Here is a 24,308-nt window from a genome sequence, read left to right as displayed (position 1 = left end):
AGCTGGCCTTCTAATATTGTACATAGAAAACTCTTTTAAAAAGGACTGTGAATTTAAAACCTACACTTTGTATTGCTTTCATTAAGAGAGTGATCATAGCTCAAATATGGTTTGATTTAAAATTTTCAGTATACTTTAAAACATGCTAGTTACCATGTCTGCCATCCCTCTCCAAATGCCTCTACCAAGTTTAGGGAGCATAAGTTGAAGAGAATTTGTGTCTCTTCAAGTTGTTAATAAGCTTAAGTCAAAGAAGGATCCAGTCCTATCCAATACCCTATATTTTCTCTCTGCAAGTGTAACCATTCCTCCATCAGTAAAAAAGAGTCTTTAAATCTGTTTATTTAGAAATCTGTAAATTTTAAGGAAAACTATTCTGAAGTTTTTTCTATTCATGAAAGTAAATTTCTAATTATTAGTCAGCTATGTGCAATTTAATTATACCATTCTACAATGGTAAGGATATAGTATATTATTAAATTTCTAATCAATTCCTACTTTCAATTAACAGCATAGTGAGTTGAATAATAGAGAAAGAACATAAAAGAGACTTGTGAATATTACAAATTGAATAACAAACACTTTTTAGGTTGTAATGTGCAAATCTTTTACCTCTTGAAATAACAGTTTCTAACCCAGTTCCATTAATAAAAGCCCGTTTAATGGTTTGTGTTTTAATATCTGTCCAGTATAAACGTTCCTCAGATGCATCGAAGTCTATCACAGTAACATCATCAATATCAGGGACTGTAAAGGCCGTGATAAAGTTAAAATATGGATTGTCAATATCCACTCCTCTGATTTCAGAACGCCTTGCATAAAGAAGAAACTTTTTCATTTCTAAAAAAAAAAAAAAACAGAAATTAAGTGTTTTCCTTTATAAAGTTGGAAAGCTTGAAATAGTCTAGAAATTCTAAAATATTAGTTGATGATTTAATACATTTTAACCCCAGAAAATCATACTCAATAATTGATGGAAATATTAATGCAGAAACAATATATTGATTTTAAATTAAAGTATTTAATGGAAAAAAATGTAAAATAAATTAGCATCAAATAATCATTTTTATTTAGCTAAAAATGCTGAGAAATTCTCGGTAAACAATCTTGTCTTAGAATTTCAACAAATTTGCTACAATACATGAACTCTATTAATGTCAAAACCATATTTGTTCTTTGCACATAATTATAACAATATTGCATTGCATTAAATGCTTTTCAAAGGAATCTAAGAATATTTTCCCTATACAATCACAGAATAAGATGACATTAAACATTGCTTTTAAAAATCCTGTTCATTTCCCCTATCAAAATTAGGATTCAAATAATTTTAAAGCATGTGTTTATTGGAAATGTTTGTAAATGTGTAGTAACTAACATTGAGAAAGAAGCACTGAATAATTTTTATTTCCATAGGCACTTTTCTTGCACCACATTTGTGAAATATCAGATCAAATAGAAATAAGAGTAATAGATATTCTATTATTTTCTTGTTCTCTTTGGAGTTGTTGAGTTATTTTACTACTGTGTAAAATTAAAGCTACATGTACCTAAATTCCTGAGTTCAGTTTTGGTGAGTACAATCTCTTTTCTGCCATTAAAATTAAGTAATTGCTTTGCAAATAAATAAAAATTATTCATATAAAAACTGATTTTCATTCGGAACTTTCATTATTTTTAGTTTAAATGTGCTGTTTAAATTTTTTTTTAACAATGCTTTCCAAGTTATATATTTTACTTCATTTTTCTCCCTTCAAGGATTTCAAGTCGGTAACCCCCTACAAAATGATGCTAAAATGACTTTAGAAGAGGAGCAGGAGGAGATTAAAGCTGTTAAGTACCTCTTTGTTATGCAGGTTACCTACATCATCATTTTTTGATAATGCTCTTTCACTTACAAATCTTCCTGTTTTGCAGAGATAAATTCTGCTAACACACAACAAAGTAGCAAGAGAAAATGAATAAGGTAATAAATAGTAAAGTGCAACATATCACACATTTAAATAATTTGTCAATTTCCCCCAAAGCAGATGAATCATCAATAGTGGCTGGAAACAACACCACCTAAAATGTTTTTAAAGATGTTAAAAACCTCTTCTGCTTTACTTTGAGTAAAATCTGAATGCTAATATAATTCGAGACAATTCAATTCCGATTTTAGATAAGAACAGCAAGAAATTTACCATAGCAGGTCTTCTTGTCTGAGGAAAGCTTCATCAAGTGGGGGCAGGCACAAGCAGCACTCCTGTTGTGATTGATCAGGCACATGTGAGAGCAGGGGCCTTTGCCGTCATTAGCTGAGCAAGGATTGGGAGCTGTAATTACACAGTGAAATATTAACAGTGAGGAAGGAAGAATGTATTAGGGAACCTCTGAGGTTGACAGGGGTTATTCACTTAATGATTCAACGTAAAGTTTCATACATAGCACCCATTAGTAGTGTGATTAATATGACAATAATAGATAATCATACACAGCAATTACATTAATAAAAACATTTTTTCTTCTCAAAGATAACTAAGATCAGTTCCTCATTTCCCTCTGAGATGAATGGCATGCATCCTATTGCCTTAGAAGCAAAGAGGTTTTTTAAGGATTTGGTCTGAGAAGCAATCAGAAATAATTATCGTATTTAGTATACAAGAAACTCAAGTAGGCTATATCCCAGACATCGGGAGTTCCAATAAATGTCGTTCCAGTGGATTTTCCTAAACCACCATATAGACTCCTTTCTTGCCTTGGCATACCACTCTTAAAGATTTCCCTAGGAATCTGCTGCTACATATATACCCTTCCTTCAGACAATTTGCTGTTTTTCAAATCAGAGGCCTGTCAAGAAATGTCTGTCTTCTTTCATTATTAAGTCATCTATTTCTTCATTTTTTTTCTGTTATTACCTAATTTCATGGTCAAGGTTTGCTCCATATGCACATACTAACAAAAGTCAATTGTATAAATAACTTATGATATATTCAAATTTAGAACAGAATATTAAATTTTGCAGTTTAATGTCATTGCCTCATTCTTTTGTGTTTCTTGTCCTGTCATCATACCTATTGGATAGGATTTTAATTTCAATAGATCCCTATTATCTTTAATCTTATTTTTTACAGAGCCTGTCTAGTAGAATAAAGTCTATAGAACCAGGCTATTAAGTCAAAGGCAGAAAAGAGTTAAACCTTCTAACCCCATTAACAAAATTTTAACTTTCAAGTAATTAATGGTATCTTCCTAACAGGTAGACCCATTGATCAGAGTAGTGATAGAGTTCAGACATGCTACCCCCAAATATGCCACTTTAACATATTGAAAAATGGCAGAATCACGAAAGTATCTCTAACCTTCCCCCCCGCTACCCTTCTTTCCTGAAGCAGGTCATAAAACCTAAGAAGGATTTTCTGACCTTCCCTTGAAGCAGATCATAAGACTTCCACATAGAGGTCCCCTCTCTATACCCAGAGGAAAGGAACATCTTTATGTCTGAAGACACAGGGACACAGAAAAGAATCTGAACAGGCCTTGCTACGTTTTCCACAATTTATTATCATTAGATCATACCTCCTTTATCTTATATATTTCTCCACAACTGCCCTCTCTTCATCAAACTTAGTATAAAAATACATAGGTTTTAACTATTTGGGAGGTCTTCATTTTTTCATTAAGGCTCCTGTGTCATGTAAAACTTGTATTAAATAAGACTATGCACTTCTCTTGTTAATCTGTCTTTTGTTTTAAAGAGCTCAGCCATGAACCTAGGATGGGTAGAAAAAAGGTATTTTTCTTCCCCTCCAGAAGTTACTATCTGTCTTGTAGGGTTTAAAAGCATACAGAATGAAAATCTATGTAAAGATGACAATATATAATAAAATTGTAGAGTATATGATATTATAAATTAACTGAATTTGAGAAATACTCAATGTGTCTTTTGGCAATCTTTAGCACTCCTCACATCAAGATGATAAAAGAAATGCGTATCTTTGCATCTGTCAAAAGAATCAATAAAAGAAAAAAAGACTCAGAAACAACTTATTCTCCTAAGGAAATTAATTAAGAACAAGGAATGTTAGAAAAGGGTGGAAGCTGTGGTTCTAGAGCTTTTTAGTACAATTCTTTCTGTCACACAGGGTAAGCACCGCATATTCTGTTCTTTCTTATCTTTTAAATTCATCTAAATAGGAATTGGAGGTCCTAAGGAATTGTAAATTAGAGAAGCAAGAGAGTAGGTGTGAAGGTTATCAAGGCAGAAAGGCTTTGCAGGAGAGGAGGAAGAATGAAGAAGAGGCAATATTAGAGAACTGTTGATACCTGGAGTCAGGTTTACCTATTGTGCTAGAGAAAAAGAGAAAATTTTTCCACACTTAAGAAAAAAAGAAGAGAATGTGGAAGAAGAAGAAAAGCAGGAAAAAGAAAAGAGTAAAAGAGAGGAGAAGGAAGGAGGAGAAGGAGAAATTTGTTCAAAAATATTGACATAGGAAATGCTATTTCTCAGGAAAATTAAAAGCATAATCCATGACAATCTAATGGTACGTACTTGGATTTCATTGTGAACATCATTATTTTTTTAGGCTAGAATCATACTAGCCCTTTTCAACATCCTATAATTATGATAAAATACTTTTTAAAGCAAAGATATTAAATCTCTATGTACATATTAAAGTAAAAAAATTACATTGACTTTGTAGCCCAATATCTGCAATAATGCTAACAATATAATGAATGTATAATTCACAATATTTTGTGCTTCACAGCATAGAAAATCCACACAGAATTCTTCCTTTTCATTTTCATCTCTTCTCACTTTGAAATAATATTGTTAATCTTTTAAAAGTTTCTTTCCAACCAAGCACAGATGACTATTCTAATTACCAGATTAAGGAATTTGTTTCATAATACTCACCTTTTAGTATGAAGCAGGGATTATCAGGTTGTGATCCCTGAGCTAAAACTTGTCCATTGTTTTTGTAAATAAAGTTTTACTGAAACATAGCCATGAGCATTAGTTTAAGTATTATCCTTGCCTGCTGTCATACTACAATAGTCAAATAGAGCAGTTTCAGTAAAGACCATGTAGCTCCACAAAAATCTTAAAATATTTATTATCTTTTATAATTAGATAGCAATTATTTATTTTATAAGAATACTATTGCAAAATCCAATGTCAATATAGAGTTCGTAAACTCTTACAAGATCAAGGTGATTCCATTTATTTGTATCCAAGAGATGGGAAAAGCTGATTGGTCAATGAAATGCTATAAGCAGTCTTAATAGATGAAACACAAAATAATTATGAAAACTGGGTTCACTGATAGTTCATATTATCTAAAATAAACTTGACCAAACATGAAACCTTAGAGATACCTGTATTATCACCCACGTTTTATTTATACATTGAATAGAATGTTATGAAGCACCTAGTTGTTCCAAATGCTAGGATAAAAGCTGGGGAATGATAGTAGATGACAAATTTCTTGCACAAAGACGAATAAGATTCTGTCCCCTAACCCTGAACTCCATTCTCTCTAATTCTTTGGTCACTGGCTCAATTTAAGTTTTCTCTATCTCCTGCAGGGATTATTGCACTAACCTCCTAACTAATCTGTTAATATCTAATCTTTCCCCATTGAGTACAATTATCATTCTATTAATAAAACACATACTTGGTCATATATCTGCTTTGCTTAAAAATTTTGGATGACCTTCCACTGTCAACTGCATGAAGTCCCCGTCTTATTTCCTACCTTTTCCTCCAAAGCTCCTCAGCACTAGTCAAACTGGTCTACCTGCTACCATGGTTCACCTTCCAGTTCTTTATCCTGATCTACCCTTTGCTTATTTTTGTTAAAGAAGTCACCCATCTTCTGCACACACAACATTTTAACTTCAAAGCAATATTTTTACTTCTCTTTATTTTACTGCCATATTTAATCATTTGTCAAGTATTGTCCAGATTTTTCCCTAATATGTATTTTCTTTCTATTCTTACCTCTCTTCTTCCAACATAAAGTTTTATTGGCTCACTTTTGAGTGCTTGCTATGGCTATGTAACTGCTACTCTGTGCTACTGCCCAATATTCCAACCTCTCTTTCTAAGATACCAACCTCTCTTCTACTCTCATCTACCACTTTTCTTTTATATACACATTATGTACATGTTAAAATTAAGATTCTTCACTATTTCCTGAATATCTATAGTTGTCCTTTTCCACCTCCACACTATGTACTTTGCTTCCCCTAGAATTCCATCACCACTGCCTTTACATTACTCTTCCTTTATAACCCAGCTTACTTTTCCACCATAAAACATTTTCTAATGAAGCCAGATAATGCTAATTTCTTCTATCTCTAAACATTAGTTATAATTATTGACTTTACAAGTCAATTAGACAATTTATTGTTTGCTGTCCTATTTTCTAGTTTGTCACATTTACTCATATGTTTTATATCAGCATGCACCAGTCTCTCCAGCTAAACCAATGGTTGCCAAGCCTTTTCTATAAAAGGCCAGATGGTAGATAATTTGACTTTTGCAGGCCTTATGCTCTCCATGGTAACCACTCAACTCTAGTATTGTAGCATAAAAGCCGCCATAAAACAATAGGTGAATGAACAGTTGTGGCTGGGTTCAAATAAAACTTTATTAAATAGAGGACTGAATTTAGCCTAAGGACTGTAGTTTGTTACTCTGTGAGCTAGGAAAGTGTTAATATGATAGGAACTATGACCTACATACATATATGTTATTTTTTCCTAAAATTTCTATGGCATCTATTACTGTGTTAGACTTTTGGATTCAAGGACATCTGAATTCATATACATGCTCATGAATGTATATAGGTATATATATTCTAAAATGGCAGAATCTAAAAATTTGGAAAGTGAATTAATCTTCTAAAGCATATCATAGCTGCAGGCGAAAAGATTAAATAATGCACAACTATAATACTATATAGGAGAATCAAGTGTTAATTACTTAATCAGACTAGATTGATATATGCTTTGTGAAGAAAACAATATCATTAAAAATAATTTTGCATCTTATGCAAGTTATGCTTAATTATAACCCATTTGTCACCAACAAAAAATAAATACTTTACAGCTAAACAATTATTTTATCTAGTAAATTCAAATAAAATATACGTAAATGCTGATGCAGTATAAAATATGTATAGTATTTATTTACCCAATAAAACCATGCTCAAAGGAGAAGAATGTAAGGATTCAGTTTGTTAGATTAGAGGAAGATTTTTCTCCTTCCCATGTAATATATTTGATAGTAACTAATATTTATCCTATTAATGAACTTTGTTGGCATTAAACTAATTATTACTATAATAAAATAGTATCTATATTAGCAATTTTCTTTTAGAAAAGGATTAATATTCTTAAAGAAAATAATTTTCTGAAGTACTCTACAATTAAACAGTAATCTCAAATCCTATTTTCCCTGGGGCAAACATTTTCAAATGATAATTTTAACATTTGACGTTGATGAACTTGAGTGAATTCCTTATATATAATACACACACCCAACACAAAATATGTGCAAGTAAAAGATGTTTTCATTGCTTTAATTTCACCACCAGCACTACTAGTTGTGTAGCAATTACTTTCCTCAAATTATGTCACATTTTATGGATTAATTTTATACTGTACTTTATTTTTATAAAGTAGAATAAAAGATGTCTAAAAATCTTATCTAATCTTCCACAGATATCTGTACATAAAACATTTTTTAAAGCCACAAATACTATTTCTATCTATCCACAGTTCTCTGTAAAAGGGTGAAAATAAACATGTAATAGAATATTATATTTATAGGTGAAAAATATCTTAATATAGTAATGAATTTTTAGTCATTCTAAAGAGATGATGTGTCTTTCTGGTACCTTAATGTACTTGCTGTTTATTTCACTTACTATAGGCTTTGAAAGAATAAGCATTTATGTCAAGGATGTTTTTATCTTTACAACGATTTTATAATCACAAACATTTTTTTTTTAATCTACAAAGGTAATTTTCAATCAGTGGTTGTGGTAGTGATTAATGAATAGAGACATTTGGTTGTCATGACTGGGGGTACTGTTGGCATCTTAGTGAGGACAGGCCAGGAATCTAATAAACATCCTACAATTCACAGGAAAGTGCCTCACATCTAAGAATGATCTAGCCCAAAATGTGTAAAGTGCAGAGATTGAGAAGCCCCGATCTGAGAGTATAACTATGGATTGTGCATGTTAAAATAGGGTGCTTGTTAAACCAAATAAATCTCCATCTGATAGTACATAAATATATGAAATAAGAACACTATTAAACTGTGATGAGAACAATACTTTTTTATTTTTATTTTTTTTTCAAGATAGGCTCTCTCTTTGTTGCCTGGACATGAGGGTAGTGGCATGATCATAGCTCACTGCAACATCAAACTCCTTGGCTCAATTAAGCCTCCTACCTCAGCCTTCCGAGTAGGTGGGACTACAGGGGCGGGCCACTATGCCTGGCTACCTCAAGCGATCCTTGAATCTCGGCTTCCCAAGGTGCTAGGATTACAGGCATGAGCCACCGTGTCCAGCCGAGAACAACATTTTTTTTCACAGTTAATAATATATAGGACAGAGGTTACACACACACTAATATATATATGTGTGTGTTTATATGTGCATATGTGCATATATGAGATAAAGAGAGAGAGAGAGAGAGAGAGAGAAATTTGCTGTACGTGGCAGGCAGTTAGACTTTCATATAGTAAATTGTTGAAGCAAACAAATTAAGCAAGCTATAAATATTTGAGATTCACCTCCACCATGCTGAAACACATTTCTGAGAGTATTCCTTTTTGGGGAAAATCCTTTTATTAATCATATGAAAAATATTCCTCATAATTATAATTGAATATATTAATAGTCTCATATGAAATCTCTCATCTTTCAGGTTTCATAAGTGATACTTTGTCCCCTAAGGAGCAATAATATCACTAATATTCTTAAAATCTAGATTGTTGTTGTTTTTTTTTTGCAAAAAAGATCATCCTGTTTTCTTATAAATGTCAAGAAAAGTTTAATTTTCCATAGAAATATTTTCTTAATTCAATTGGAGGCACTTAAACCATTTCAACGTTAAAGCTACTCTTTGAGAAACAGCCTGCAATTCTCCTATATTGTTCTAACATAATGGGCAAGTGGGATAAAAAAAGATTAAAGTTTACAAAAATGTAATAACAATTTCATCGCAGTATGCTAGACAATGTGGCAACTCTTTCATAAGCATTATTTAATTTATGAAGTATTTCTTAATGGCCATTTTTGTTTATAAAATAAATTATCTCATTTTGCAAAGAGTAAACTTAACTTTGGAAAGATAAAAAAGACTGATAAAACTACTAAGAATTCAGATTCCAGATTAGGATAGATTCAGATTCCAATATACAACCTGTCTAAATGAAGCAATTCATTTAGATTTATTCATTCATTCATTGAGCAATTCATGGATGCCTTACAAAACAGATGGAGGGATGTATATTTTTCCTTAGAGTATAATTTTGATAATATGTTTAGTCTAATTGTTGTAACGATGGGTAAACTGCTCAATGTCTCATTCTATTTCTGGGTTTTGATGATTTTTAAAGATATTGTCATATCAATGTTATCTAAAACAGTTTCTATATTTGCCAGTTGCTATAGTTTTCAAAATTAAAATAAAAAAGGGGCAGTTGAGCCAGTAGCTTGTCTTTGAAAGTAAAATGAAATGTTCCTGATAAAATAGTACTGTTTTTACCAACAAATATTTAAGTCTTCTTTAAACAAAATGCTGTTCGGGTGGAAAAAAAAGTTTATTCTAGAAGAGAGAAATATCTTCTAATCCATGAAAGTCTAACAGATAAAGGGTTTGCAACACTATATTTAAAATGACAATCACATTTTTGAGTTATGTCAAGAAAGAATTCCAATCAAAGCAACTAAAGAAAGAAATAAAAAAGAAAACAAAAAAACCCAGGGTGGTAGAATCTTGCTAGATCCTTGAGAAAATTCAGCTCCACAAGAAAGCACCTTTGAGCTCAGAGAGGACACAGAGAAGAATGACCAGGCAGGTGGATGGTAGACAGCAAGCATAGGAAAGAAGAAAGCTACACTTTTTCCATATTTACAAACAACTCCCTTTACAAGGTTGGGGGAGGGGAATTTGGTGGCAATATATAAAATAAGGTAAGAGAGAAAGAGAATTGTGTGACTATCATTTATTTACAAACACCTACACAGCACTTAGTATTTGCCAGGTATCTTCTAAGTGCTTTAAAGAGACGAATGCATTTAATCTTTGTAACAATTCCATTTTACAGATTAAAAAAAATAATAAGGTAGAGAAAGGTTATGAAGTCAGGATATGACAAACTTGGAATTTGAACCCAAACAGTCTGGCTCTAGACTAAGCTAATTGCTGTGAAGGTTATCTTCTTTGAATTTACTTTGTTGTACTTAACAATATAGTCCTATTGTTTAATACATTATATATTTTAGTAAAAAGAATTGAAAGTCATACTAATATCTAATTTCAGACACATTCAGGACCACTAGGACATATGCAAATGAATCCACTAAAATTGCTCCCTCTAAACTCACCAGACACCTTCCTTCACGTTGCCAGATCCAGTGAATGTATTTATGTCTTTATTTTTCCTGACTTCTCCGCAAAAGTTAACACTGTTGGCTAGTATCATCTTGAAATTCTTACCTTAGTTTTTAAAAATTTTTTGACCGTGCTCTCTCTTTGTTTCTGTAATCTCTTCGTCACCTTTTCCCCAGCATTCTGCTTTACCTTTCTCTTTAGTGTTGGAGTTCTCCAAGCCTCTATCCTTGCCCTCTTCTCATTTTTTGTAATAGTCTTATGAAATCTCATCCACCTGCTTGTCTTCAACCCACAGTTGAATGACTATCAAAGTTCTAGCTCCAGACCAAACTCTTCTTGCTTTTTTACCCCTAAATATTCAACTGCATCCTAGAAGTATCTGCAATTCAGCATATTCAAAGTTTAATTTTGCAGTTATCCTTTAAGCCAGGTGTCAGCTAACTATGGCCTACAGGTTAATAGTGACCTAGGAACTATCTGTTTAAAGAATTGAAAGAAATCCAAATGAAGAATATTTCATGACACATGAACACTATATGGAATTCAAATTTCAGTATCCAAAAATGTCCAAGTTTTATTGGAATACGCCCACACTTGTTCATTTTCCATATGACTGCTTTCTGTTACGACATCAGTTGAGTAACTGCAATTGAGACCATATGGCAAACAAGGCCGAAAGTACTTATTATCTGGCCTTTCACAGAATCAGTTTGCTGACCTCTCTCTTAAACCATCCTCCACGATCTCTATGTAACACTTTTGCTGTAAAGCCAATTACAGAGACCAGAAAATTAAAGCCATCCCATCTTCTTCCTTTTCTTCCCAGGCTCCCCACCCACAAACTTCTATCACTATTTTTTATTGTCTAAGTATATCTCACTTCGGCCGGGCGTGGTGGCTCACGCCTGTAATCCTAGCACTCTGGGAGGCCGAGGTGGGTGCCTGTAATCCTAGCACTCTGGGAGGCCGAGACGGGTGGATTGCTCAAGGTCAGGAGTTCGAGACCAGCCTGAGCAAGAGCGAGACCCCATCTCTACTAAAAATAGAAAGAAATTATCTGGCCAACTAAAATATATATAGAAAAAATTAGCCGGGCATGGGGGCGTGTGCCTGTAGTCCCAGCTACTCGGAAGGCTGAGGCAGGAGGATCGCTTGAGCCCAGGAGTTTGAGGTTGCTGTGAGCTAGGCTGACGCCACGGCACTAACTCTAGCTCGGGCAACAGAGTGAGATTCTGTCACCAAAAAAGAAGTATATCTCACCTAGACCCTGCTCTCTGTTCTTTTGGCCATCTCTCAGATTTTGGCATCAGCCACCTCCTGATCTATGTAACTTCTTGTGATGATCAATTTTATGTGTCAACTCGATTAGGCTATGGGATGCCCAGATAACTGGAAAAACATTATTTCTGGGTGTGTTTCTGGAAGAGATTAGCATTTAGATCAGTATACTGAATAATAAAGATCCTGCCCTCACTAATACAGGTGGGCATCATCTAATCTTTTGAGAGCCTAAATAGAACAAGAAAGTGTAGGAAGGGCAAATTTGTTTCCTATTTGAACTCGGACATCTATCTTGTCCTGCCTTTCATCATTGGCACTCCTAGTTCTTGGGTCTGGGAACTCCTAGACGAGGAATTACACCATTGTCCCTCTATCCCTCCTGGTTCTCAAGCATTCAGACTAGGACTGAGTTATACCACTGACTTCCCTGGTTCTCCTGCTTGCCTGCAGCAGACTGTGGGACTTCTTGTCCTCCATAATTACATGAATCAATTCCTGTAATCAATCTCTCTCTCTCTCTCTCTCTCTCTCTCTCTCTCTCTCCACACACACACATACATAGTTTTGTTTCTCTGGAGAGCTTTTTACCAGCCTCCTACTTCCAATCCTGTCTCCCTCTAATCTATCCTTTACAAGTTTCTATCATGCAAACCTGCTCTTTTCACTCCCTTGACCAAGTGTTTTAATGTTTTCTCCTTTCCTTAGGGCAGTGATTCCTTAAGGCAGCACCTATATCCCCTGGGAATTTGTTAAAGATGCAAAATCTCAACCCCACCTCAGACCTACTGAATTAGAAACTCTGAGGTAATACCCACCAACCTGTGTTTTAATGAACCTTCCAGGTAATTTTAATGCACACTCAAGTTTGAGATCATTGGAACCACTTAACTTAGGGCATAAAAATCTATATTCCTTTTTAAGGAGACCATTTAAGTCCCACTGTGGTCTGACATCTGCCCAGTCTTGTCTCCCATTTATTCCCTCCTTACTTGTAGCTGCTTCAACGTGCAAATGAGGAAATAAGACCCCACACATTAAATAATTTGCCTTAAGGGAACATGGTTAGTGAGCGACAGAAGAAAGAACTAAACTAGGTTAATACCATGGTTTTTTTTTTTTTTTAAGGACCACACTCTGCTACTTTTAAAAATACATTTTATGTACTCTTACATTCAAAATTCATCCATAATAATAATGATTTTATTTACTCTAATTGTTAATTTAGTCTGTTTCCCTTTTAGACTATAAACTCCAAGAAGGTAAGGAAATGTGCCCAATGAGAATGTGTCAATACAACATGACTCTCTACTGCCATCTGGTGATATGGTGTAACAATTCCAAGAAGATCAATATATGTGACTTAAATGTCTTCCGCCTGTAGAGTGTAGTGATTAAGGCAAGAGTTCTGGCTTTGGACTTCCAGGGTTCAAATAACAGGTCATTATCCACCAGCTATTGTACCTTGAGCAAGTTACTTAGCATTTCTCTGTTTTAGGTTCTTCATCTGTAAAACTGGGCTGTTAATAGCTTTTTCTCATGGAATTGCAATGAGGATTTATAAGTGTTAGTTGCTATTATTATAATTATCAATATTGTTATTATAAAGGACTTAGCCAGACTCTATATTTGACACAAAGAAACAAATAATACTTTGTTCCTTAAATATTTTATAATCTAAGTAAGACAAAGTTAGGAAATTATTAAATAACCATACAAGCCATAAATGCTAAGAGAGTCCTTATAGTGTTAACCATGAATGTAGACAAGGGGAAATCTGAGGTAGTGTAAGGATTTATAATTGGTATGTGGCTTTGAAGTGAGAAGACCTCTTAGATGGAAAATTATTCCTGCAAATCTTTGCACAGATTGAGACTAATACCTGTAAAGTACTAATAAAAACATGACATACTTTCTTGATCATTACAAAGTCAGCATCACAAAACCATTTTTATTTAATGCTTAATCATGCAAGCGTAGATCTCATTATCCAAAAAAAAGCTAACATATGACTCAAAAAATGTTTATTGTACAGTGGAGCTTTTTGTTTTTGTTGCTATTGTTTTTTAACATACCCCAAACCTAATTTAATAGTTGCATGCTATTGATAAAAATATAATTGAAGTGGACGACTTCACAAATGTGAATTATTTATTTTCAGCTCAAAGGGAAACATACAATTTTGGTGTACTTGCTCATTACGATAGTAAATGAAATATTTATTTAAATAATTACCCTCTATACTAAGAAAACATTTCTATTCTCCCGTGTATTTATTCAGTAGGTTGCTATAAACTATAAATTGGCAATACACATGAGATGTAGAAAACAGAGAATGTAGGTTAAAGTGCTCAGTTATTAGTTCAATTGATAGAATAGGGTGAATATATTTAAATCTTCCAAAAGCATATGGAAATAAAAAGAGACTATCCTAAGCAGTGTGAAACTACAGTACACTGTATGCGAAATTATACAATAGTTCCAAATTTCCAGTATTTCACATTCAACTTTTAGCTATCATAATAAAACTACTACTTTGTGCCCTTTCTCTTTTATTCTAAATTTTCTTGCTTTACTTTTTTTGGCAAAGGAGATGTCATATCCCTAAAATTACCCACCTCATCTCCAGTCTCCCCTTCCTCAATATCATTTTGACTTTAATCATATAATTACATGCCTAATACAAAAATCCCATTGTGTTACTCCTATAACTGGAATATTGTATGCCTAACATTAGCCCCTTTGCTAACGGCCAAGTGTTCATTCCAATGTGTTAACCAGAACTTAAGAGCTTTTCTGGAGAGAAAAATAGTAAGGTGGGAAAGCTAAGAAATGAGCTGATGATTTCAGCCTCCATTCTGCTTCAAGTAGAGTACTTCTAAACTAAATCTAATTTAGTCATATTGCATTTCTCTATCTAAATTTTGGGTTGGATTTAATTTACTAATAATAGATTTTGAATTTTGGCATCAATAGCTGCACTTTGGTTGTAGTTTTTTTTTTTTTTTAACGGGTTTATTTCCCTATTCTACTGTGAACTTTGATAGAATTAAAACTACATTGTGTGTATATGTGTGTGTGTATACATATCTCCAAAGGATATATATATATATATATATACCTCATATTCAATATTTATTTTTGTTCTAAAAATAACAATATAAAAAAAATATGAACCAATTATCATTATGGTTCAGTGATGCTATTGCTATATGGAAGGGCTTATATTCAGGTATTTGTTTCTGCCAACTAGAAAAACAGTCATATGATTTGCTCAAAAACAAAAACAAGAAAACTACTAAGTATAAAAATAATTTATACATACATGCATTAAATTTATTTATGATAAAATAACAATGAACTAAAATCAAATTAGATGTCCAATAATACATGACTGTGAGAAAATTTTTGATAGTCAAAGGTGATGTGAAAATATGTGGTTAATAAAAATGACATATATAAGGCATCCATAAAAATGAGGAAAAATGCTAATGATAAGAGTAAAAAGGAAGACACGAAATTTAAAAATGCAGTATGATCTTAAGTTTGAAGAGATGCAAAAGCTTTCTTAATTTAGAAAAGGTCTATGGCCGTATCACACTGAATGTGCCAGATCTTGTCTGATCTTGGAAGCTAAGCAGGATTGAGCCTGCTTGGGTGGGTGAAAGGAATGAAGCATAGACTCTGGAGTTGGCCACACACATTGGAACATTGGTGCTGCCTTAGATGAGATTTATTATACTGTCAGGTTTCTTAACTTTCCTAAGACTTAGTTTTCTCGAATATAATAGGAATAACTATCTTGTTTGATGATTCTGAAGTTTAGGGGGAAAAGTAAAAAGGTAAGTACACACAGTAGTTTATCAATAGTGATAGTTTTATTATTTTGTTATTCAATATCATTGCTAAAATAACTTGCTTTGATCTGAATGTTTGTGTCACCCTAAAATTCATATGTTGAAACCTAAACCCCAATGTAATAGTATTAATAGGTGGGGCCTTTAGGAAGTGATTAGGTCACAAGGGTGAAGCCCTTATGAATGGGATTAGTTCCCTTATAAAGGGACTCAAAGGAGCTTGTTGGCTCTTTCCATTATCTGTGAATGCAGGGAGAAAATGTCATCTATAACAAAGAGGCCCTCACCAGTCACTGAATCTACCAGCGCCTTGATCTTGGACTTCCCAGCCTGCAGAACTGTGAGAAATACACTCTCACTGTTTATAAGCCACCCAGTTCATGGTATTTTGTTATGGCAGCCTGAATGGAATTAGACACAATTAGAAGATAACACATTGAAATGTTTGTTGCCTGGGGAGCTGAGAAAATGGGTATATATTTTTTTCTCTACCATGTTTTTCTGCATTTTATAACGGATATATAATAAGAAAATATTACTTTATATAAGATAAATTTTAAAACATTCCTTTTACTAGTATAACCGCAGGTTTGGATGCACACTGATTATGTCATGTGCTGCACCTATTAGGAATGGTGTTAGATGGGTGTGGAGAGAGAGATTTAATAGCCTAGTCATCTGACTGATATTAAAACTGTGTCTTAGTCTATTTTATGCCTCCATAGCAGAACACCACAGACTGAATAATTTATAATGAATAGAAGTTCATTTGGCTTATGGTTTTAAGGCTGGGAAGTTCAAGATTGAGGGGCCGCATCTGGTGAGGGCTCTCTTGCTGCATCATAATATAGCAGAGGACATCACATGGGTGAGAGAGAGCAAGAGAGGGGAAGAGGGGGTTGAACTCACTTTTACAACCCACTCCCATGATAATGACATTAATCTATTCATGAGGGCAGAACCCTTACAACCTAAACACCTTCTATTAGGCCCCACCTGCCAACACTGTTGCACTGGGGATTCAGTTTCTAACACATGAAGGTTAGGAGACACATTCAAACCATAGCAACCTGGATTTTTTTTTTTTTTTAATCAACCATATTGTTCTTTAGAGTCATGATTCATATTTTTATTGGCATTTCTTAAGTAAATTGATATAATATCTAAGCATAATGTTAAGGCCATTGTAAATTGTTTAAGTGTGATAAAATGTGTTTTAAAATGTTTCATAAAAAGTAATGTGACCTAAATTTCAACAAAGGAAGTCTAGGAAATTGATAAAATTGCAACAACTGTTACTTTTTAAAATTTTATTTACTTATGTATATAAACACATAGTAATAATTATGTGTAAGACATTATTCTACGAACTTTTCACATGTTAAACTCATGTTTATTGTTTGTATTAAATCATAATTAAACTAATGTTTACTAGATCCTATAATGTAGATACTATTGTTATTTCCAGTTTACAGATGAGAAAACAGGAACAGAAAGGTTAAATAACTTTCCAGTAATATCCAACAACATATGAATAACTTAAACTCATGTGTCTAAAATAAAACTATGCTAATGATGAAGGAAACATGCAATTAATAAATCATAGGGTTAGAATGTGAACCCAGGCCATGCCATTAACTTTAAACTTGGCTCCCTCAATGAATAAAATTTTTTTAATTTAGATTTAAAATACCCACTATTGCTTCTGCATATTGTATCTGTTTGGTTTGTTTATTCCTAATCTCATATAACAACAACTTTAGGAATCAAAAAGTTGTAAAATAGGTTTTTAAAAATTTTACTTAAGGGTCTGCCTACTAACCAAATTGGAAGTTTGAACATATAATGCATGCTTACTTGTAAGAAAACTGGTCCTAAAACTTTATTCATTTCCTACTTTGAGGATTACATAATTTCAAATAGTATTTGTAACCTTTATTTCTTTAATTTGTGAAAGATATATTTCAATTTTATGGCCCTGAATGTCAAGTATTTTTAAAATTTATTATTTTTTTTTTATGAACCTCACATTATTATTCACCAGAAAACAGGGGAATATTATTATTGTACTTGTGTTAATGCTGAGCCTTTGTCATCATTTTCATTTTAATTCTATCCTTGGTAATAAAATAGTTGACGTGTTCCTGCATCTTTTTTTTCCCTAGCAGTGGAAGTGTTACTTCACTGAAGCAGATAAACAGCACAGATAATGATTGTTATATACTCAGTGATCCTTATAATGGGGAAAAGTAGAATGTTCTCTGATCACTCTCAAAATTGGAAACTGACTGAATTTCATTTAGGAAATAGCAAGTTCTCTTTATAGGTGATATTCTCTAAATGTATTTAAAGACTAGAATATCTGCCCTGAATCTTGGGGAAATATGTGAAATTAGATCCTCAAAGTAAAATCTTGCTTATTTTATACAAAGCAGAGAAATCATATATAAATCATATTAATATTTTGAGTTAAGCAAAGGTATCAAGAACACCTGTCTACAACCAAACAAATTACCATGAATGTCTCACTCTTCCTTTCCATATATACAAAAATGTCAGGAAGCTTGAAAGTGTCAAGTTCCTTTCCATTCTATGAATTTTCTAAGGGTCATGCTAATGCAGGCAAATCAGATAGTTTAGTTAGTAAATGAAATGCATTGATCCTATTTTCAGAGCGAAGAATGATGCAATACATAGACCCAGGCCATTTTTCATGGTCTAGTTCTTTTAATTTGCTCTAAACGGAAGAATTACAATTCCAAGGAGGATCAGCCAAGATGGCTGACTAGAAACATCGCTTGTCAGATCATCCCAGCTGGACGGTAGAATATTGGACCAAGGAAAGCAGAGAGCAGTTGCAGCTCAGGTGTGGATCACAGGGAGAGACAACAGAGACGTCTTGGGACCCAACTGAGAAAAACTGCTAAGCTGAGGAAGAAGATAGAGAAAACAGCAGCACAGGCCAAACCCAGAGAGGCTCGGAACCCAGTGAAAGGGTAACGGGGGCTTCTCCTCCCCCACATAGGTACCGTCAGTGAACAGTGCGGCATAAAACATACTTGATGTGCTTCCAGCCTCCATGGCCCCACGCATGGCAGCTAAATAGGAATAGCAGGGCAAACCAGAGAACCCCAGGAGTTCGGGTGTTCAAAAGGACCACTCCATGGGACAGTGCCACAAGACACTGGAGTGTCAGCTTTCTACACCTAGACACTTCCTCCTTTGAACCTCCTCCAATTATGGCATCAGAGACAGTAATTTTAGCTTGGGCCAGCTGGTAGCCACAGCCCCTCGCCGCTCATTGCAACCATAAGAATACTCTGAACTGAGAAGCACGTGAATGGCTGCTTCTCTATGGCGGGTGTTCATGCTGCTGAGCTGGCCACAATTCGTGAGCTTGCTGCTCACCAGCATTTCATGGAATTGCACATTGGCGGCTTAGACAGGTGGGCCAGACGGGTGACCCTGGACATGAGAGTGGTGCAGGGAGATGTAGGGGAGAGGTCTTGGTCCAGAACTCGGGTGGCAAGGAAGCACACATGGAAATATCCAACAGGAGAGTGTGGAGGGGCACTAAGGAACAGGATCTGTGAGTGGACCCTTGCTGACAAACCACCATATTGGAAAGGGATGCAGCACACTGAATTAATTAGCCTAGCCCCTGGTTCCCATGACAACCAAATGCCTCAGGCATACTGGCCGACCCGACCCTGAGCAGTGGCCCTTCCCCCTACTCATTACAATAGGGAGTGCAGCTTGAGGGAGAATCTCCTGAGCGGCCATTTCACCCTGGCAAGAGCCAGGCTCTTTCTGTCCTTGCTCACTAGCACAGTTTCTCTGTGGGATAGGGTGAGCACCCCCCCCTGTTCACTTCCTGGAACTCCGCAGCACTCTGCCATCAGATCAGTGTGCATGAGTTTCCTCACCACCCACGACCCACTCTTGAACTACTCCTCAGTCCGTGTGTCTGACCCACTAGTGTGCATCTCTGCAGGACGCTGGTGGGTAGAGGGATCCCCAGTTGTGTACACCTCTTCCACCACAAGACCCTAAGGAGAGAGAGGTAGGCCTCCCTGTCTGCAGTGGACTCTGCCAGGGGTGGTCTGTACCTCCATAATATTCTGGGAAAAAAAGAATTACAATTCTTACAAAATACCAAACAATGTGAGGGACAAAAATATATCTGTGTAAATATTTTTGCACCTGTAAAAATCAAAACCAATCATACTTGTTAAGTCCTTGTTATTCAGTGTTTGCGTATAACTAGGTACTCCTCCATGTTGAAAGAAGTTTTTACAGAGAGTATTTTTTCACTACACTAGTGGCATATTGCTGGTCAGAACTGCAATTTCTTCCCTTATTTAAATTTAGTTAAACTCAATATATCTACTGAATTAAGTACAAAAATGACTTATGTATATACTTTCTCCCTATAATGTCCTTGTGCTTTTCAGCTTATAGGGTGAAAGAAAGGTGGAAGAAAGGGATTAAAGTTATTGCTCACATAGTGTGTAGAAACTCCCATGTGGCAAAGAAGGACCAATTGTATAAGATATTAAATAATAGAGACTGAGAAACTGAGAGTACCTGGGAAGAGAACTAAAGTCAATCAGACTTTCAGAGGGAACAGAAAATTTTAAGATGAGAAAATTTTGGTAGGAGAAATAGTATCATGGGAGAATGAAAGCCAAATACTGAAGAAAGACAAGGAATAGTCATGGGATATTGTTGACTGAAGAGATGATTGTTTTTAAGCCTAAGAGAAGATAATATAACCTAATTTTTAAAGAAGGCTTGATGTGTGGAATGAATGACCGAAAATGCCAATAAGTTACAAGATCTACTTACTCTATATTGAAAAAAAGGGAGAAGAAGAAAACATATTCTGTGCCAGAAAGAACTTATCATCTAAGAATCACATATCTAAAATGAAAATATGCTAAGGAAGGGGAAGCTTTTTGCATTAGAATGAGATTTCCATAGGTTATGGCATGTATAATGGGACAAAGGTATGAAAGGGTGAACTGATGTTATACCAAATGGCCACAGTATTCCAGGAAAAAAAAAAAAAAGTGAGACTTAGGATAAGTATATTTGGCAAGGATTGAGTGGAGGAAATAAAATCACAAAACAAAGATGAAGTTCACCATTGAAAAAAAGGGGACTAAATGGGGAGAAGGAGCACACATGCTCTTGTGAACTCACTTCTCTTAAAATGGAAGAACTCGGGCAAATGGTTCATTTTTTTCTTGTGCTCCCTCCTTCTCCTCCCAATGTGCTACACAGTGACTACTTGAGGTAAGAGGTGACAAAAATGAGTTCTTGGCATTCTGTTCTAATTTACTGATCATATTTAGATTACAAATCTAAAGACTTTGTACAGCTTCCCACAATGTCTTTTGTTGGTGCAACAGTAGTAACTGAAACTTAGAGGACTTAGTATAAAATCCTTAATTTCTAAAATTTCCCTATGTATTTCTATGTGAATAAAATACAAAGAGAAAAGGAAAAAATTCTAAACTAAAATTTAGGCTGAGACCACTTCTACCATACAATATACATGAAATATTAATAAATGTTAACTTGCAGAAATTATTTTACAGTTAAAATATTATATGATTAAGATGGAAATACTTTCTAAGTGGTTGATTTATAACAAACACGTACCCTGTGGCTGACGACTGGGATGGTATATCTGAAGGTCAAATGGCTGTGCACTGGTTTTCTGAATCACACTGACATTCTGCCCTGTCCACTTATTGGCTTTGGACAATGTGTTGGTCCTCCAGTCTGTCCAATAGACCTCACTCCCATACAGAGACACAGCAAACGGATGAGAAAGGTATTCATGACCTCGAATGATTTCTATCATGTTTGTTCCATCATAGAGGGCTGAATAAATAGCATCTGACCTGTAGAAAGGTAAATACATCAGTAGTTTATCAAAACTCATTCAAATAGTCCAGTGATGTAAAAATGTTTTATAAATATTTTTATGGGCATGTATCTGATTTGTGGAAAGCCAGAAAAAATCACCACCAATTTCAATATGTGTATACATTATACCTGCATGTTAGGATACTTTTCAGCGTTGCAAATATTATCTTAGGAAAGTAAAAGAAAATCCAGAAAGAGATAATTTTTTAAACCTGGCATCTGTCCAAACTATCCTTTTCTCAAAGTGGTCCACAGTTAGTCCATTAGGCCAAGCCCCGGATTTCATGTCTTTGTAGATGGTCCTTCTTCCAGCACCACTCATAGAGGCAGATTCGATGCGAGGAAAATTAGCATCCCAGTCTGTCCAGAAAAGAATTCTGAAGAAAAAGAAATAATTCGTTGTTTCAGTCATTCATTTCATAAATATTTATTGAGTGCCAACTGTATGCTAGGCACTGGCTAGGTGAGAAGTCACAAGAGAAACAGATGTATCATCTACCCTCACTGGGCTTAGAGTACAGTGGAGGAGACCGATTAAAAAAATGCATGAATACATAATTATGACTCGTGAAATATTTTGGAAAAAACTTTGTTGTGATAAGCAGATGAGTGACCTACTTAGAGAAAGTGATCAGGAAGCACCTTGAGGACGTGATACTCAACCTAAAACTGAAGAACAAGGATAGCAGTATAAAGAGCATGACAAGCAGAATCAGCAGCGTATGCTAAGGCCCTAACAGGGAAAAAAGGACGTGGGCTATTTGAGGAACAGAAATGGGACCAATGTGTCAGAAGTGTGGTAAGTGAGGTGGAGTGGGCAGGAAGATGCAGTTGAAGAGGGCAGTATTATGAGTCTCAGAGGATAAGGAAATTATTTTGAATTTTCTTTCAAGGAAATAAGAAGTTCATAGGCCTTTGAAGGCTTTCAAGCAGGGGAGAAACACTATTCTGTACATATAGCAGATATATACAGCCACAGTGATTAGACTGTATATCTGTATAATCTGCAGTGTATACAGATTATACTGTACCAGATTATATAGATAAACTGTTTAATCACTGTGGCTGTTACGTAGAGAATAGAGACAGGAGTATGACCACGTCAAATGGTTATTTTAAAGGATCAGGAAAAGATGATAGTGGTCTGGAGTATGGTACTGGCAGTGAAGGAGAGAAGCAAATGGATTCAAGGTATAATTTGGAAGTGGAATTGCCAGGACTAACTAATGGATTAGATGTAAGAAATTAGTTAAAGAAAAGAATCACAGGTGACTGTCAGCTTCTTGTTTCAGCAGACTCAGATTAAAGGTAGGCAGAGCGTGCACAGGGACTCCATCAAGTGAAAAGGGGAAAATGGAAGAGGAACAGAGTCCAAGAGCTGAAAATTGATTGTGGATGGGTATAGACAGACTTGGGGCTCAGGGAACAATACTCCAAACTATGGTGCTTTGTCATGCTGAGCAATTTTAAATTAAAAGAAATTGTAAGGCCTTAGATGCTGCCTCTAAACAAAGGACTTTGTAACCTTCTCTTGTTTCTCCTTTCTCTGCCTCAAGCACAGAGAGGGGCTTTCTAAGGAAGTTCCCTTACCAGACTAAGCAAAACTTTCAAAAGAAGTGCAATTGTTTTGTTTTGTTCTTTTTTTTTTTTTAACACAACAACAACAACAAAAAAAAACGTCTCTAGGAATCTCATTAAATAATTAGGAAAAATTAACCACCAATGACTCTTCTTTTTTAGTCTTTTTTCATCTGAAAATGAAAACTATAATAGTACACACTTGTTGGGAGCATTAGGTGAGACAATGGGTATAAAACAATTTAGCACAGAGAGTGACTAGCACAGAAAAAAGATTTGTGTTTGTATATGCATGAATACATACATATTTACAGAGAATAAACATTTTCTAAAAGAAAAATTTGTAAGTCTTGCCAACTGCTAATGAAATAGAGAGAGAGGGGAAGAGAGAGAGAATGAATACTAATGTCAATGATTAACAGTATAGATGTGAAGGTAGGTTGGTTTTATAAAGTAAGCATGCATCAAAGCCGTGAGAATATGATTCAGGGCAAAAGACCTTAGGACTAGATTCATCTCATAGAATGTCTCCTAAATAATGGGTTTATAACAGTAATTTTTTAGAAAAAATTTAGTTTCATGGACACCTCTAGTTTTATGATTGATGGTGTTAATTTTAGTTTCATGGCTTTCTACAGCAACAGTGGTGGAAGCATATTCAGAAAAACAATATCCAAATTATTTATTATTTGACCATGAAATATTTGAATAAATTAAATAAAGTGCTAGGAAAAGATAAAAATGAACATTAACATACCAAAAGGCAATGTATTGATAATTGTTGAAGTTGGGTAATGGGTACAAGGGAGTTTATTATATGATTTCTTTTAGTTTGTGTATTTAAAAATTTTGATAATAAAAATTTAAAAGTACAAATGACTCAAAATTAAATAAATAGATACAATTTTTAAAAATATACCACAGGATATTTGTGATATGTCATTGCTGAGGGTCATTTTCTGAAAAGACTAGTGTTTAAAGATAAGATTGTTTTGTATAAAAATACTAATATCTGGAAATATTGCATGAAATTATTTA

At 34.5% G+C, this 24,308-nt stretch overlaps 1 protein-coding gene across 1 annotated transcript in view; it reads right to left on the bottom strand.

The window, feature by feature from the left end:
• The window catches only part of LRP1B (LDL receptor related protein 1B), a 1,757,623-nt gene that overhangs the window by 578,900 nt on the left and 1,154,415 nt on the right, over positions 1 to 24,308 (bottom strand). The window contains exons 26-29 of the mRNA XM_045559136.1: positions 21,905 to 22,069; positions 21,423 to 21,667; positions 2,184 to 2,315; positions 613 to 840 (exon numbers count right to left, since the gene is read on the bottom strand). Of these exons, the coding sequence (XP_045415092.1) occupies positions 613 to 840; positions 2,184 to 2,315; positions 21,423 to 21,667; positions 21,905 to 22,069 (770 nt within the window). The remainder of the gene's footprint in view (positions 1 to 612; positions 841 to 2,183; positions 2,316 to 21,422; positions 21,668 to 21,904; positions 22,070 to 24,308) is intronic.

The sequence above is a fragment of the Lemur catta genome, chromosome 8 (genome assembly GCF_020740605.2).
Source record: "Lemur catta isolate mLemCat1 chromosome 8, mLemCat1.pri, whole genome shotgun sequence".
Taxonomy (NCBI): Eukaryota; Metazoa; Chordata; class Mammalia; order Primates; family Lemuridae; genus Lemur; species Lemur catta.
This window is presented reverse-complemented; position numbering and strand designations above follow the sequence as displayed.